Source organism: Mirounga leonina, unplaced genomic scaffold (assembly GCF_011800145.1).
Source record: "Mirounga leonina isolate KUSES-001 unplaced genomic scaffold, KU_Mleo_1.0 Mir_447, whole genome shotgun sequence".
Classification (NCBI taxonomy): domain Eukaryota; kingdom Metazoa; phylum Chordata; class Mammalia; order Carnivora; family Phocidae; genus Mirounga; species Mirounga leonina.
In genome coordinates, this window is record NW_023270757.1 from 14043517 (window position 1) to 14062303 (window position 18787).

General features: G+C 39.0%; 1 protein-coding gene across 16 annotated transcripts in view; it reads right to left on the reverse strand.

Annotated features, from left to right (window-relative positions):
- KDM4C (lysine demethylase 4C) overlaps positions 1-18787 on the reverse strand; it is a 457231-nt gene that overhangs the window by 349793 nt on the left and 88651 nt on the right. For 14 of the 16 annotated variants that reach the window (XR_004676204.1, XR_004676205.1, XM_034987990.1 and 11 more), the window contains one exon: positions 10409-10602. The exons of the other annotated variants lie outside the window; for them this stretch is intronic. Coding sequence is in view for 12 of the 14 variants with exons in the window: in XM_034987990.1 (XP_034843881.1) it covers positions 10409-10602 (194 nt within the window). In the remaining 2 variants the exon portion in view is untranslated. The remainder of the gene's footprint in view (positions 1-10408; positions 10603-18787) is intronic. 16 annotated transcript variants of the gene reach the window in all.

Here is an 18787-nt window from a genome sequence, read left to right on the forward strand (position 1 = left end):
CCTCTAAGCACATCTTTGGGTGGTTTACTCAAAGAAGAGACCTGGGGTGCCTGGGTGGCTCAGATGGTTAAGCGTCTGCCTTCAGCTCAGGTCATGATCCCAGGGTCCTGGGATTGAGTCCCACATCGGGCTCTCTGCTCCTTGGGAGCCTGCTTCTCCCTCTGCCTCTCTCTCTCTCGGTCTCTCATGAATAAATAAATAAAAATCTTTAAAAAAAAAAAAAAAGAAGAAGAGACCTAAAGTGAGGTTATCCTGATGGGTGTAATACAAACACTATCTTGAATGAATAATACCAGGCTGACCTTTCTATCAGTTAGCAAAGCTGTATTTTTCAAAATGTAGTAGATCCATTTCTCTGATTCAGGTTTTCTTTATGAAGCGGTCCACTGTATTTCTCTTTTCAAGATATGCTCAGTCCATAAGTCCATTAGAAGCTCATTTATCAGCACTTCTCCTACTCTTCAGATCACTCCCTGAAAGTCTCTCTAACTTGGTGGGAGCAGGGGGGAACCCTGGGGCTGTCACTAATGTGCTTAGAAATAATGTTCTCAGCTTCCCCCACCCCCTCCACCCATACCTCTGTCACTGGGCTGTCTGACATAAGTAGCTTCCTGAGTTCCTCTGTCAGTCTCACTAACAGGTCTGCTGGCACCTCCTGCTGGCCCAGCTTCAACCTACCCTGTAACATCCAGGGCAGTCTTACCAAGCCCAGAGCACACAGGGCAGAACCTCTTCCAGGTCCACGCCATGCTCAAGCAGATCAGTCCTAAAAAAGGGGCTGCTCTTTACTCCCTTCCTTTAACTGAGACTGTATGTGAAATAGCCCCTTCCTCCTCTTGTGTTTACATTTCTTCTTGCTGTTTGCTCTTACAGTCATCTCCCAAAAAGAATCAAGCTCACATCCCCAAGGAGAGTTTTCTGACAGACAACGAGTCTAAATTGACCCTCCCCACTTTTACCTGACTTGTTCTCTATAGTTACTAAGGGGTTGAAAGCTCAATGAAAAGATTAACTGACCAATAAATACTATAACAGTTCATCATTGCCACTATTAATTGAGCACTTACAACATACCAGACCTTGAGCTAAGACCCTGTAATCCAAATTCTACTACTACCACCTCCATTCTACTGATGAGGAAACCAAGGCTTAGAAGGATTAATTTACTTGAGCAAGAAGGATAATAAAGGTGGCACCCAACCCCAGACCAATATAACTCTAAAGCCCAAGATGTGCTTTCCAGCCCCATATTCCATTCCTGTTTCCTCACCAATCACCACAAAGATGCCAGCTGGAAGGAAGTGAAAGGGGCTAATAAGGACCCCTCTCCCCAAGGCCATATACAATTATCACTGCAATCACTGGGGGGAAATCCAACTTTTGGAGGAAAAAGTCTCTTGCCTGCTGCTAACAGAACAAAGCTCCAATACCCACGGAATATATCTCCCAGCTACCCTTCCTGCCTTTATCCACTTCTAAAACTCACAACTGGAAAAACTGAAATTACAGTGTGCACCAAGCAAAAGACAATAGCATTTTTTAAAAAATGCAGATATAAAAAATAAGGCCATTAAACTACTACCAAAGTTTCCCATTGGTTCTTGTTACAAAAAACTTCATGAATCAAAAAGTAACTCAAATATACAAAAATAAACAAAACTCATTATTTCTGAAGTGGTTAATTTACAATATACTTTTTACAAGGCATTTTCCTAGTTGTGTCAAAAAGAAGGCTGAACAACTGTGGATTTTATATGTGTGATTACGTTACATTTTCACATTACTGATGATGTTAACAAGTTTTAATATTGGGCATTTATTATAGTTTAAGCATTCATATTTTAAATTACAAAGTCTCATTAGTTAACTGTGGAAAATACAAGATTGCTTACTTCATTTTCAGTTCTTAAAAACAGATGGATGCGAGAAACAGAACGTAGGACTGTAAGGGATACTGTGGTAGGTGCCAGGCTCCCCCTTCCTGATGAGGTCCTCACTGCATTCTCCAAAGGAAGGCTTCTCACCCTACCTCACACTCACCCAAAATCATGTTCCCTCCCTGAAGATCATGGCAGTGGTGGCCCATATACAATGAATGATACATATGTGAATATAAAAGCCTGATCCTCTTGCCTCAACTTGGAGCAATTCTGGAGGCACTTGACAGCTGCAACTGCCTGTGGGATCTGCCCATGGCTCTAATGCAGTTTAATTTCCCCCAACTGCCCAGCCCTGCCTTCCATCCCCCTCACAGGTGTTGTCTAAGACACCCTGGCACACAAATCTGAGTTTCAGAGTGGGCTTCCTGAGCTACAATGAATATGTCTGTAAGGAGGTGTCACTTAAAGCTAGGCATCTAAAAGCATGGCCTAGAGAACAAGGTATTTGAGCTGAGGCCTTATAAGACTAGACAAAAAGCCCCTGAGCAAAGGAATTCAGCCAAAGCTCAGCCCCACCCTTATGCCATCTTATAGCTTATTTCCTAAAGAACAATTAAATGAAAAAGAGAAACTCTACCAGCCACATCTGCAGACAGTCATAAGTCAGGAAACTATAGCAAAAAAAAAAAAAAAAAAAAAAATCCTAACAAGAAAGTTCCAGTGAATAAGTGAGCATTAAAAATATAAGCAGCTCTGGAGCACCTGGGTGGCTCAGTTGGTTAAGCGGCTGCCTTCGGCTCAGGTCATGATCCCAGGGTCCTGCAATCAAGTCCTACATCAGGCTCCCTGCTCAGCAGAGAGCCTGCTTCTCCCTCTCTCTCTGCCTGCCTCTCTGCTTACTTGTGCTCTCTCTCTGTCTGTCAAATAAGTAAATAATATCTTTTAAAATATATATATATAAGCAGCTCTTTTTCATCTGGGATTCAAAATACAGTTCAGTATCCATATACATATAAATTGATGTCCTGAGCAATCATAAAAATCAAGTTACTTTTTGTCTGAAGTCATTATAAAACTTAGTAAATCAATAACTGCACAAAACTTAATTTTCAAGAAAGAATATATTTTGTGTTACTTAATCCACTGAATATTTTCTAAGTTCTAAGGGTGTCTTACACACTACTAATGGGTCTTTTCCCCTGAAAGGAAAAAGATACTATGAATTATTAGTTGATATCAACTATAGGCAACATAAAAGAAATCTTTACTCCTTAATACTGATCTCTCCAAAATACTCAAATGATAACACAGTAAGCAGTAAAGTGATTTTTCTAGGACTAGAGGATCAAATGACTGATTTTCAAACTGTTTTCCATGCCTGCTCCTGCACCCCCCCCCCATCTTGGGTCCAGTGTTTCTTGATGAAAGTGCTTCAGGAAAGGAGTTACTGAGGGACAGTGTCCCACCAAACACATTTTAGCCAGGTCAGTTCCTCCTTTATTTTCAGTTTTATATACTGACCTTCTAAAGAAAATTTTCATTTACAGAAAGTCTGGAAACTTCCGTGCTTTCTTGAAGTGATTAGCATGGTTCCTGACACATGTAAAAGGACTTCACTAAGGGGCACCTGGGTGACTCAGTCAGTTAAGCGTCTGACTCTTGATTTCAGCTCAGGTCATGATCTCAGGGTCCTGGGATTGAGCCCCACATCAGGCCCCACATTCAGGGGGAGTCTGCCTGAGATTCTCTCTCCTTCTGCCCCTCCCCACAGCATGCATGTGCTTGCTCTCGCTCTCTCTCTCTCTCTCTCAAATAAATAAATAAATCTTAAAAACAAAAAAAGGACTTCACTAAATGGAACAGAGTCACGAGAAACAAACAAAACATACTTCACCACCCTAGTCAAGCCCTATTCCTTGAAAAGTAAGCTTACAAAGAATGAATACATTTGAGATCTTAGAAGTAAGACATAAATCTATTTGCAAGCCTACCTGTACATGTGCAATCACACACACATACACAAGGCCATATTTCTATATGCTCAAATCAAAGAATAATTTTTGCAAAAAAATATTAATATGTATTTTCTATAAAATGCTATCTAAACAGTAAGATTAAAAGTCTGAAAAGGAGGGAAGGAACTGGGGAAAAAGATAAGCTAGGCAAAGTAACTGGTAAATTATGACATTTGCCATGGTAATTTGCTAAACTAACAGCACTAATGTTTGTATTCCATGAACTACAAAGTAAATAAATTTGCATTAACCTTCTGATTTTTCCCTAAGAGTTATGGATTTGATTCAGCAATTTCTTTTCATTTGAAGAGAGTTCTCTGGTTCTTATTAAATGATGGTGGTTGCTTTAGTGAACGAATAGCAACAAATAAGAGGTATCCTGGAGGAATTTACAAGCTCCTGCTATGCTTTCCAGGGGTATCAAGAGTACTAAATATAAGTTTAGAGTTCCTGTATGAGAACCCACGCTTACCAGTCAGTTAGTAAAAAGGCATTACATCACATCACTTCAGGCAAAAGGTGAGATTTGCTTTGAAAATCGCAAACACTAGACCTCACTGATGCTTCTTTTAGGGAACTCTGCTGAGCAGGGGTCTATGAGACTCAGTGGACTGCAAGCATGGGGATGCATGACAGTACAGTGGTGTTTATTCCCAAGTCAGGCTCAGGTCTAAGTAAACTATGATCCACTCTATCAATAAAAATTTTTGTTCCTGCTTATCACTGTACTCTCTTCTTCCTACAAATGTAACCAATAGCTGACTAGAAAATGAATACCTACTTTTTAACTATCTTTCCAATTTCTTAAACCTTTTGTAATAATATCTTAAAAACTATACATACATATGCCTAAAAATAATCAGAATAACTTATGCAGTTAATTTCACTAATACTTGGTTAAAGTATTTATACAAATCTATTTTTCCTATTTAGAGGGTAATTTTCTCTAGGAATAGTATTTAAACCAGAAACAAACTACTTAATTCCAAGAGTATTTTTTCTATATAAACCATCAAAAGGATACAGCTTTCATCATTATCTAATTAGTCTTAATATCTGCAATTAGAATATATTAATGAGTCTAAACTTACTACATAGACAAGTAGGAGTTGGTACCATGGGTTGCTAATTCAATATATCATTAAATATTATCAAGCTATCTAATTCCTAAAGCAATATTCTAACCTAAGAAATTCCTCAGTAAGACTGTTTATTTAACAAATATTGAGAACCTACTGTGTGCTGCAATCATGCCCGATACTGTGCCAGGCATGGGAGATGTGCTAGTGAACTAGACTAACAGGGTCCCCAGCTCTAGGAGCTCACACTTTGATGAAGATATATATTAAACATGCATGGGTCAATTTGACTCCAACTTGTTTGTTCTTTTAAAGAGACTTGAATTCTAAAAGTCAACAATAATTGAATACTTATTTATTAGTAAACAGCTTCTCCTCTACCCAGGAAGAAAGGAAGAGGAAAAAGAGCAAGGGGTGAGATGGAGGGGAGTGAGTGGAGAGAGGGAAACTTGCAGAGAAAGGCTGAGACAAATACCCAATAGGAGCATCTGATCTCTGGATTGAGCCATGCTTCTAGCTTATCCCAACCATATACACTAGCAGATGTCCTTTTGCTTAAACTGGGTTTCTGTCATTTAGAACCAAGAATCATTAATACAAGATCTATGAAGTCTTATATATAAGACATGCAATATATATATATATATATTTTTAAAGATTTTATTTATTTATTTGACAGAGAAAGACACAGCAAGAGAGGGAACACAAACGGGGAGTGGGAGAGGGAGAAGCAGACTCCCTGTCGAGCAGGGAGCCCGATGCGGGACTCGATCCCGGGACTCCAGGATCATGACCTGAGCCGAAGGCAGTCGCTTAACCAACTGAGCCACCCAGGCGCCCCATGCAATATATATTTGTTAACTGAAATATATGGAATATTATTGATTGAGCACTTATGATGTATCAGGAGCTGTGGCACATGCTTTGTACACTGTATTTTATTTCATCCACACAAGTACCTTAGAACCATCTGAGTGTTTTAGGAGAGGAAATTGAGGCATGAAGGTTATATAATAATTGCCCAGGTCACATGCTCAGTAAAAAGTAATGCCAGAACTCAAAACACAAGACTCAGGTACAAAAAAACCCATGCTCTTAAATACCACACAACACTGAACAAATGATCTAATGAAAAAGCATCAAACTAAATTTAAACTATCTATCCTGAATAATCTGACACTTCTTAATGCTATATGGTACTTTTACAAAATCTCACAGTTGAATAAAATTTAACCAAGTCCAAAATACTACAGCCCATTCTTAACTTTTCCAAAAACATCCAGGAGAAACTTCTTGCCTGATTTTAGACCTTTTCATAGCTTAAGACATGTCCTCTCAAATCTTACCTTTCTCCTTCTCTAGAGAGTAAATCTGAAGTCTCTTATTCACTGTGTCTGGACACAGTCTCAGGAAGAAGGATTCAAGGCACCATCTAAATTCTATATCCCCCAGCAATTAACCACTATCACATATGATATTTGAAAGGGAGAATTTTATTTTATTTATCCTTGAAATCCCTACTCTATTATATACAGATACATCATGCCAAGTTCAAGCTTAGTCATTACTATGACCAAAAAATGATGTATTTTCATAAGGTTATTAAAATAATAGTAATTGAAAATATTTGTATAGTACTTTACAGTTTACAAAGCACTTTTATACAAAGTATATCCCTGGACCCTCCTAGCAATCCTATAAGGAGACAGAGAATAAATCACACCTCCATTCAGCAGTTAAAGAAACTCATGATGAAAGAAGTACAATTATTTGCCCTAAGGCATACAGCTGGTAAGTGACAGACTGAGATTTTAAAACAGGTCTTCTGGCTCCAAAGTCAATGTTCATTCCAAGAAAATAAATACTTTACCACTGACTGCTAAAGCAGTTTTCTATGTGCTTATTTAAAGCATTCTTTCTCCGCTAAACCTTTATGCCAGAAACGTTTAAATAAATCATTACCTCCTCTAAAGTCTCTTCAGTACAACCCTGTGTTCATGAACACTTACTCAGCAAAATCTGCCACCCTTAGCGCCCAGGAAAGTGTGTCTCAAGGCTTCTACCTGGAGCTGTGCATCTGCAGCTACTCAGAAATCCCAGGAAAATGAGTGTTCTTAATAGCTACACTTTAGACAAAAATCTTTATATAATGTTCTATATATTTCCTTGTCTGCCCTTAAACAGATTGTTCCAAAACAACACTCTCCTGATTCAAACAAGAATTATGTACAGAGCCTGAGTCCTCTAGCCAGGCCCTGTGTTTAGTGCTGATGATTCAAAGGCAAAGAGACACAGACCCCAACTTCAAGGAAGACACAGGAAAGGGTGAGGAGGTAGCCAGAAGCACCTGAAAGGTGCAAAAACAGGTGTCTAAGGTAGGGGGAGCAGATGGTCCAGAAAGCCTTCAGGCAAAAAATAAGGGATACACAGGCAGAGAACAGCAGAGAGCACCATAGACGTGGAATTAAGGAGGAAATCCTAGGCAGTTTTGCAATAATCATATCCAAAACTTGATGCCTAAGAGTAGAATTGAAGAAGAAGAAGTCAAAGTTCAACACCAGCCTATAAGGCTAGAAGAAAAAGACACATTGCTAGGGTCAGAGATGTCAAGCACAGGTGAGGGCACCCCTGGAGAAAAGTAAAGGCAACTATCCCACATACAACTCAACAAGGAGAAGACAGCAGAAAAGGAAACCAGGGCACGTACATGCATTCACAGAGAACCTTATGTCACCTCTTCATCTTCTCATTTTCTAGATAGAGCAAGCCCTGAGTTGGGCTCCTTGCTCAGCGTGGAGTCGGCTGGAGATTATCTCCCTCTTCCTCTTCCTCTGCTCCCCTCCCCCAACCACCTCTCTAAATAAATAAATCTTTCTAAGCAAACAAACAAAGGAGTACATTTTTTTGTCCAAAGCCACAGACGTTAGTAGCAGAATAAGGACTAGAGCGCAGATTGCTGGTTCCTTGAATCTAAGCTCTGCCAACAGACACTGCCTACCTCCTGGTATTTACATAAATTTGTATTGCTTCTTGCACCTTTCAAAGCTCACTTAAAATATACTATGATGAGTACTAAAATGAATTTTAATGATAATAGAATTTACCTCAAAATTATTTATGCTGAACTAATATAATCTTTCATAAATCTACTGGGAAATATCCTTAGAGTCATTTATATCATTCTTTTCCTATAGTAGTTACCTTAGAAAGTGGAATGTAGATTAGTGGTCATAACTCACTGCTGGGTTTTATTATTTTATCATTCTAAATAATGGTCAAGGTTAAAGATAATAGTGATATTATAAATCTACCATTAATGCATATAATGAAGTCTGTATATCTATAATAACTAATAGAGTAATTAACTACAGAAAATATAGATGCTAGCAGAAAAATTCTTTGAAAATGGGCATAATTATGCTCACTCATGAACAGCAGTACTCTTTCACAAAGACACAAGACTCAGAATCAGTCTTCTCCCTGACCAGAATACTCTCCCCTAAGTGATCTTTAGAAGATAACATAATTCTCTTATGGAAGTACGGGGCGGGGGAGGATCATCTTTCTTGATAAGAAAGCAGAGATAATCATCTAAACTCCTCTAATAGGGGGGATCATGGGTGGGGGGGATAAAATAAACTCCTCTAATACTATAATCTCAAATTATTGTCCTGGGCATTCTCATTAGCTGACTTCTAAAACACCTCCAGAAAAGTTTTGTTACTAACTTTTCAGATTTCTTAAGAAAAATATAGTATATAGTTGCCTATTATACACTAGATTTTACCAACATGTTGAATTTACCCATTTCATTTAATTTTGTTCACACTGAAAGTGAATGTCAGAAAGAGCATGGAGGTAATTATGCAGCTGAGAAACTGCCCAGGTGCCTATAGATTGCTTAAAATATTTCTCTAAGTCTCTCAAAGTTAAGTCCCAAAAGTACTAAAGGATGACATTCTTTCCAACAGATGTTACAGTGGTGCTGAAGAAGTATGACAAACAGAGACCCACGGGGCCTAAAGCATGTGCTCAAAACTGGCCCTCAGTAAACACCTATGTAATGAATAGTCCCATCATACCATTCTGTCACAAAAGCCTTTCTGGGTCCTAGACCACCTACTAAAAATGTTTAATTTTTATTTATTCCATTTAGAGAGCAGAATACTAAGAATTTATCAAATGAAATGTGCAAGTAAAACACCTTTAAAATAAGTTGAACAGCTTCCCCCTAACTTTTTTAGATCACAAAACTCCATAAAAAATCAGAACTACCTGAATTTTTCTTATATGCCGTAAGAACTTTGCTCTTCCACCTAAACCTTGCCTTCCAACTAAATGTCATTTTTGATCATTAGGAACTTTTGCTATATCTGAGTTTTTGGAGAAAATTTACAATTTCACATCTCAACACGTGATAAAACTTCAAGGGCAAGCAATAATGGCAAAATGGAGGTGGAGATTATCCCCAAATTACTGTATCTCAACACCTAATCAGCAGGGGAACTTAGAAAGAGGCCATTATCTTTAACTTGGAGGCAAGAAAGCTACAGGGCTGAAACAAGCACCTGAAGAGCATCCTATCATGTTCACATCCATCTGAAACATCATCTTTCCTGGATTGGTCAAGGTCAAGGTCATGGTCAAGGTCAAGGTCATGCTTCATATGCTTCTGTCTGTTTTCCTGCATGTACGTGTATTATAGAAAATAGGATTGATACTTAAATTTCCCTAAGACTAAAACCCACAAAAACAAATTCAAAACATGAAACTGGCTAACCACAAAGGATCTCAGGGTGACTGACAAACTAACAACTACATATGTGTACTAACAAGTACATAAGAATGTACTACATGATGTATTTTACAAAGCAGCACATTGTCAAGTCATTGCTCAGAAAGATGAGGAAAGAGGCTCACAAACACAGGAAACTGCAAGTTAAGAACACATATTAACAATAACATTCTTTTCCCCATGCTCATCACCCAGAGAGCAGTAACAGGCCTCCTGATTCATCCCTCCTCTCCTACTCTTGTCATTTATTTAGAAGAGGCTGGACCAGAAGATCATTATTATTACCTAATACTCAACATCAATGAAGTCAACTTTCACTCTTAACTATTTCCAGCATACCTTCCAACAAATGCTCCGAAAAGTAAAAATGCCTAACAAATTCCTCAAGACTACAATACCTATCAATCCATGCCCCACAAAATGGTCTGCAAGCCACATTAGATATACCAGTCACCACTAACTTTATGGTTTTCAGCAAAACCATGCGCAGAATAGAAGACAATCAATTATTATACTCAAAAACTTTCAATTCATATAAATCTGAATTCACCAGATAAGGGAAGAAAATCCTCTTCAGTAGGTTCATACTGCCCAAATTTCAGAACTCCTAAGCAAATGAATATTAAACATGTAACTTGCCAAGACTTGGGCTCTCCAAAGTGGAGATAATTAATGCTGTAGAGGTCCATGTCCTCGGTGTGCCATGCGAATGTGGTTTTCCACATGCCAAAATAGAGATAAGGGGTATTTACACCCTCTATAGAAATACCGCACTCTTCCTCAACCACATCCAAGACTGTATTTAGGCGAGCTATGTTCCATTCATCCACACCCTGGAACCAGGAGAGAGAGAAAAAAAAATCAAACATTAATAAACTAATAAAAATAACATTTACTAATCAAACTGTCATGTGCCAAAATTATCACACTGTGTATTTTAATTCACTGAGAAATGAAAAATAAAGCAATCATCATTCAGGTGATATATCAATTATTAATTATCCAAGATTACTACTGGCATAATGTAGTTCTGTATGAACATTAGTATGAAAGTATAGCAAAAAACTTCCTGATTCCAAATGGAAGTGTAAGTTAAAGCCCCACCCCTCAGTGGTTGTTAGCAAAAAATCATTGATTCAAAGAATATGATTTGAAGTGTGCTTTCCATTTTTGGCACACACACCTTCTATTTGAGGGGGGTAGGTAGCTTTTTGCTTTTTAGTTTACTTATTTGTACATTAGTTTAGAAGTCATGTTCAAGGTTGGACATTATCTCAAGACACCAATGGCAAAATATATCTTCTGTGCTCCCACTCTCATCCCTATCCATTTCAATTTTAGCATGTGATACACCATTTCCTAAAAATCCCACCTCTAATTATGGGGAAAACTCTTAACACTCTTCTAAACCACAGATCATTGTGCTTTTACTGTTCCTTCAACTAAATATTAATGTCTTATGTTGATGAGAAGTTTTAAACACAGAATAATTGATAAAAATATTTATCCAAACTTCAATAAAATTGCTGGGAAAATCTAGTTTTATAGCAATAATGATGATGATAGAGAGAAAAGGAGGGAATCACTGATATTAGAGCCATGGTGATAGGAAAAGATTCTGGTTTTATTAGAACTACCAATTATTCAATTATAACTCACAACTGCTTAAGATCTTTACAAACTGTGTATTTTTCCTACATGCCTTTCTCAAAATGAAACATAAACATTAGAGATCGGGCCCATTCTATGCAATCATGAGGAAACTGCAATGCCTTTAAATCCATTTCAATCTCCTCGTGATGCTATTAAAGAAGGCCATTAAATGTGTTCCTCTATACCGATAAGGCCTTCTCCAATGACTATGCCTATGACCACACAGACAATCACATCTAGTATTTCCCTTATACACTAAAAACTTCCAGGGTTGTTCTGTTTTCATTTTGGTCTCTAGACGATTCTCTAATCAGTGTACAAATCTCACTTCCTCAAGCTTTGGATTAGGAAAATTATTGATGCAGCAGTTACTGAAGCTCTGCCTCAGGTAACATAATTAAAAGTCCCAGAGGAAATAATTTCATTCCCAAACTCCCCTGAGCAGCCACTCTATCTATAACCTAAACCCCACAGTGGGAAGTTTGCAATTTGGAAATTGGTCAAAGTATCTTTTTAGAGAAGATCCTAGGTTCCAACTTATGAGACCTCATAAAAAATTAAATCAAATCCTATAAAATGTTTTATCTCACTCTACTTATAGTGATGCAGTCTCTTAACTCTAGTCCAATCAGACCTCGGTCCAATCACTCTAATAATAGAGTTCTATTTGAAAGTCATTACTGAGGTGATGAATCTAAAGTAATAAATGAGCACCATATTATAGGAATCATTTTAAACTGAATGAGCTTAAGAATTTAAGAACAAACTATCCCCCTGAAATTCCTACATTTAGAGAATTCTTATCTTTATTCCTGACTGACATTACCTTTCAGAAATAACTGAGGCTGAATCCCTTGACATCTCTTGACCTGCAGCTCTAAGAGGAAGAAGGTAGAGAAGAAAGAGTATTGAGAGAAGACCCAGATTATAGCCCCAGCTCTGCCACTGACCAGGGCAAAAATCAGAGACTTTCTGAGCTTCCAGGCTTTCTTCATGAAAACATGAGAGCTACAGCATCTTCCTAGAGTTGCTTCAGAGTACTGAATAGACTAACAGATACAAAATCTTTGGAAAATAATGCCTACTATTTCTTAGAATCTATGAAATAAACATCTCCAGTATTCTCTAATAAATCTTACTGGAAAGCCTCCCCAAACAACGAGATAAGTGATAATAAAGTCCTGTGAAATTCACTACTGGTTCTTTCCATTAGTGAGCGAGTAATATATTTACAGTACTTTCTTCTGGGCAGAGCCACAGCCACCATGATGCTGAAACTTAGTTTCTTTTAGTCAAATAAAAAGTCATATATTTCAACTAAAGAGGTTATATTAAGAGTAACTGGCATAGTGGGCGGAGCAAGATGGCGGAGGAGTAGGAGACCTGGATTTCGTCTCCTCTCAGGAATTCAGCTGGATAGGGATCAAACCATTCTGAACACCTACAAACCCAACAGGAGATTGAAGAAAAGAAGAGCAACAACCCTCTCATCAGAAAAGCGACCACTTTCTGGAAGGTAGGACGTGCGGAGAAGTGAATCTGAGGCGATATTCGGGAGGATAGACGGCAGGGGAGGGGCCTCCATCAGCCGCTTCTGGCAAGTGATAGAACCACGGAGCACAAAATCAGAACTTTTAAAAGTCTGCTCCGCTGAGGGATGTCACTCTAGTGGCTAAGCGGGGGGGTGGAACCCTCCGGGACAGTGTGGTCTCAGGACCCTCGGGGTCACAGGAAGACCGGGGGTGCCTGAGTGCGGCAGAGCTCCCAGGTATCAGAGCAGGGAAGCCGGCTGCAGAGTCAGAGCCCAGGCGCGGGCTCTCAGCTCGGGGTGGCCATAAACCGTGATCCACGGCCCAGTCGGGCCCCTGCTCCTCCAGCAGGGACCCAACAAGCGGCAGATCCGGGGAGACTCACCTTCCTCCCCGGGGAGGAGCCGTGCGGGAGGGCACCGCAGGGATCTGCCGGGTTTGGAGACTCCACCCGGGGTCGGGTGCCAGAGAGAGAGGCGCGCGGTCGCAGGCCGGGTGAGCACGGAGTGCAGCCGGAGAGCGGGGAGACGGGAGTGACTGACTGCTTTTCTCTGGGGGCGCACTGAGGAGCGGGGCCCCGAGTTCTCGGCTCCTCCGGAGCGGAGATTGGGAGGCCGCCATTTTCACTCTCCGCCTCCAAAGCTGTACGGAAACCTCACAGGGAACAAAAGCCCCGGAGAGCAAACCCGAGCAGATTACTTAGCCGGGAGGGGGCAAGGGCGGGGCAATTCCGCCTCCGGCAGAGACATTTGGAAACCACGGCAACAGGCCCCTCCCCAGAAGATCAGCGAGAACAGCCAGCCAAGACCAAGTTTACCGATCAATAAGAACGGCAGAACTCCAGCGCGAGGGGATTACTGCACATAGAATCCACAGCTTTCTTACCATGATTCTTTAGTCTTTTAAAGTTAATTTTTTTAACTGTCTTTTTGTCTTATTATTTCTTTTTGAATTTTTCTTTTTCCCTTTTTCAACCAACATCTTATCAATCCCTTTTTAAAAAAAAAAAACATTTTTATTTTTCATTTTTAGAGTCATATTCTATCCCTTCATAGTAGTTACCCATATTTTTGGCTTATATATATAAGTTGTTCTCTCTTTAAAATTTTGAGATAGTTTCTTCTAACAGATTAAAATATACCCTAAATCTCTAGGATCTGGTGCTTTCTATTCCCCTGCCTGATCACATCCTCTCCCTTTTTTTTTCTCTTTTTCTTTTTTCTTTTTTTAAATCCTCTTCTTTCTTTTTTCAAACAACTTCTTATCAATTCCTTTTATAACATTTTTTATAATTTCCATCTTTACAGTCATATTCCATCCCTTCATCATATCAACCCTTATTTTTGTACATATGTAAGTTTTTCTTTCTTTAAAATTTTGGGAGGCACTTTCTTCTAAAAGACCAAAATACACCCCAAATCTAGTGTGTGGCACTGATCTATATACCATATAGATCATATTTGATCACATTCTGGTTTTCCTTTTGTTGTTGTTGTTTTGTTTTGTTTGTTTTTGTTTTTATCTTTATCTTTTTTTTTTTTTTCTTTTTCTTTTTTCTCTCTTTCCCTTTCTTATCCCACTGCTTCAGGTCTTTTCTGATTTGTTTAGAGTATATTTTCTGGGGACGTGGTTATTCTGCTAGCATTTTGTTCTCTCATTAATCTATTCTCCTCTGCACAAAATGACAAGACGGAAAAAATCACCTCAACAAAAAGAAAAAGAGGTAGTACCGACTGCCAGGGACCTACTCAATACAGACATTAGTACGATGTCAGATCTAGAGTTCAGAATCATCACTTTAAAGATACTAGCTGGGCTTGAAAAAAGCATGGAAGTTATTAGAGAAACCCTTTCTGGAGAAGTAAAAGAGCTAAAATCCAACCAAGTAGAAATCAAAAAGGCTATTAATGAGGTGCAATCAAATATGGGGGCGCTAACTGCTAGAATAAATGAGGCAGAAGAGAGAATCAGTAATATAGAAGATGAAATGATGGAAAATAAAGAAGCTGAGAAAAAGAGAGATAAACAACTACTGGATCACGAGGGCAGAATTCGAGAGATAAGCGATACCATAAGACGAAACAACATTAGAATAATTGGGATCCCAAAAGAAGAAGAAAGAGAGAGAGGGCCAGAAGGTATAATGGAGCAAATTATAGCAGAGAACTTCCCTAATTCGGGGAAAGAAACAGGCATGAAAATCCAGGAAGCACAGAGAACCCCTCTCAAAATCAATAAAAATGGGTCAACTCCCCGACATCTAATAGTAAAACTTACGAGTCTCATAGACAAAGACAAAATCCTGAAAGCAGCTCGGGAGAAGAGATATGTAACCTACAAGGGTAGAAACATTAGATTGGCAACAGACCTATCCACAGAGACCTGGCAGGCCAGAAAGGACTGGCAGGATATATTCAGAGCACTAAATGAGAAAAATATGCAGCCAAGAACACTCTATCCAGCTAGGCTGTCATTGAAAATTGAAGGAGAGATAAAAAGCTTCCAGGACAAACAAAAACTAAAGGAATTTGCAAACACAAAACCAGCCCTACAGAAAATCTTGAAAGGGGTCCTCTAAGCAAAGAGAGACCCTAAAAGCAACATAGACCAGAAAGGAACACAGACAATATATGGTAACAGTCACCTTACAGGCAATACAATGACACTAAATTCCCATCTTTCAATAGTTACCCTGAATGTAAATGGGCTAAACGCCCCAATCAAAAGACACAGGCTAACAGACTGGATTAAAAAACAAGACCCATCGATATGCTGTCTGCAAGAGACTCATTTTAGAACCAAAGACACCCCCAGATTGAAAGTGAGGGGGTGGAAAACCATTTACCATGCTAATGGACACCAAAAGAAAGCTGGGGTGGCAATCCTTATATCAGACAAATTAGATTTTAAACCAAAGACTGTAATAAGAGATGAGGAAGGACACTATATCCTACTTAAAGGATCTATCCAACAAGAAGATCTAACAATTGTAAATATCTATGCCCCTAACATGGGAGCAGCCAATTATATAAGGCAATTAATAACAAAAGCAAAGAAACACATTGACAACAATACAATAATAGTGAGGGACTTTAACATCCCCCTCACTGAAATGGACAGATCGTCTAAGCAAAAGATCAACAAGGAAATAAAGACTTTAAATGACACACTGGACCAAATGGACTTCACAGACATATTCAGAACATTCCACCCCAAAGCAACGGAATACACATTCTTCTCTAGTGCCCATGGAACATTCTCCAGAATCGATCACATCCTAGGTCATAAATCAGGTCTCAACCGATACCAAAAGATTGGGATTATTCCCTGCCTATTTTCAGACCACAATGCTTTGAAACTAGAACTCAATCACAAGAGGAAAGTCGGAAAGAGCTCAAGTACATGGAGGCTAAGGAGCATCCTACTGAAGAATGAATGGGTCAACCAGGAAATTAAAGAAGAATTAAAAAAATACATGGAAACCAATGAAAATGAAAACACAACTGTTCAAAATCTTTGGGATGCAGCAAAGGCAGTCCTAAGAGGAAAGTATATAGCAATACAAGCCTTTCTCAAGAAACAAGAAAGGTCTCAAGTACACAACCTAACCCTACACCTAAAGGAGCTGGAGAAAGAACAGCAAATAAAGCCTAAACCCAGCAGGAGAAGAGAAATCATAAAGATGAGAGCAGAAATCAATGAAATAGAAACCAAAAGAACAGTAGAACAGATCAACGAAACTAGGAGCTGGTTCTTTGAAAGAATTAACAAGATTGATAAACCCCTGGCCAGACTTATCAAAAAGAGAAGAGAAAGGACCCAAATCAACAAAATCATGAATGAAAGAGGAGAGATCACAACCAACACCAAAGAAATACAAACAATTATAAGAACATATTATGAGCAACTCTATGCCAGCAAATTAGATAACCTGGAAGAGATGGATGCATTCCTAGAGATGTATCAACTACCAAAACTGAACCAGGATGAAATAGAAAACCTGAACAGACCTATAACCACTAAGGAAATTGAAGCAGTCTTGAAAAATCTCCCAAAAAACAAAAGCCCAGGGCCAGATGGCTTCCCAGGGGAATTCTACCAAACATTTCAAGAAGAATCAATACCTATTCTTCTGAAACTGTTCCAAAAAATAGAAACGGAAGGAAAACTTCCAAACTCATTTTATGAGGCCAGCATTACCTTGATCCCCAAACCAGACAAAGACCCCATCAAAAAGGAGAATTACAGACCAATATCCCTGATGAACATGGATGCAAAAATTCTCACCAAAATACTAGCCAATAGGATCCAACAGTACATTAAAAGGATTATTCACCATGACCAAGTGGGATTTATCCCTGGGCTGCAAGGTTGGTTCAACATCCGCAAATCAATCAATGTGATACAATACATTAACAAAAGAAAGAACAAGAATCATATGATCCTCTCAATAGATGCAGAAAAAGCTTTTGACAAAGTACAGCATCCTTTCTTGATCAAAACTCTTCAGAGTATAGGGATAGAGGGTCCATACCTCAATATCATAAAAGCCATCTATGAAAAACCTACAGCAAATATTATTCTCAATGGGGAAAAACTGAGAGCTTTCCCCCTAAGGTCAGGAACGCGGCAGGGATGTCCACTATCACCACTGCTATTCAACATAGTATTGGAAGTCCTAGCCACAGCAATCAGACAACAAAAAGAAATCAAAGGCATCCAAATTGGCAAAGAAGAAGTCAAACTCTCACTCTTTGCAGATGATATGATACTTTATGTGGAAAACCCAAAAGATTCCACCCCAAAACTGCTAGAACTCCTACAGGAATTCAGTAAAGTGGCAGGATATAAAATCAGTGCACAGAAGTCAGTGGCTTTCCTATACACCAACAACAAGACAGAAGAAAGAGAAATTAAGGAGTCCATCCCATTTACAATTGCACCCAAAACCATAAGATACTTAGGAATAAATCTAACCAAAGAGACAAAGGATCTGTACTCAGAAAACTATAAAATACTCATGAAAGAAATTGAGGAAGACACAAAGAAATGGAAAAACGTTCCATGCTCATGGATTGGAAGAACAAATATTGTGAAGATGTCAATGCTACCTAGAGCAATCTACACATTCAATGCAATCCCCATCAAAATACCATCCACTTTTTTCAAAGAAATGGAACAAATAATCCTAAAATTTGTATGGAACCAGAAAAGACCCCGCATAGCCAGAGGAATATTGAAAAAGAAAAGCAAAGCCGGTGGCATCACAATTCCGGACTTCCAGCTCTATTACAAAGCTGTCATCATCAAGACGGCCTGGTACTGGCACAAAAACAGACACATAGATCAATGGAACAGAATAGAGAGCCCAGAAATGGACCCTCAACTCTATGGTCAACTAATCTTCGACAAAGCAGGAAAGAATGTCCAATGGAACAAAGACAGTCTCTTCAACAAATTGTGTTGGGAAAATTGGATAGCCACATGCAGAAGAATGAAACTGGACCATTTCCTTACACCACACACAAAAATAGACTCCAAATGGTTGAAAGACCTCAATGTGAGACAGGAGTCCATCCAAATCCTAAAGGAGAACACAGGCAGCAACCTCTTTGACCTCAGCCGAAGCAACTTCTTCCTAGAAACATCGCCAAAGGCAAGGGAAGCAAGGGCAAAAATGAACTATTGGGACTTCATCAAGATAAAAAGCTTTTGCAAAGCAAAGGAAACAGTCAACAAAACCAAAAGACAACCGACAGAATGGGAGAAGATATTTGCAAATGACATATCAGATAAAGGGCTAGTATCCAAAATCTATAAAGAACTCATCAAACTC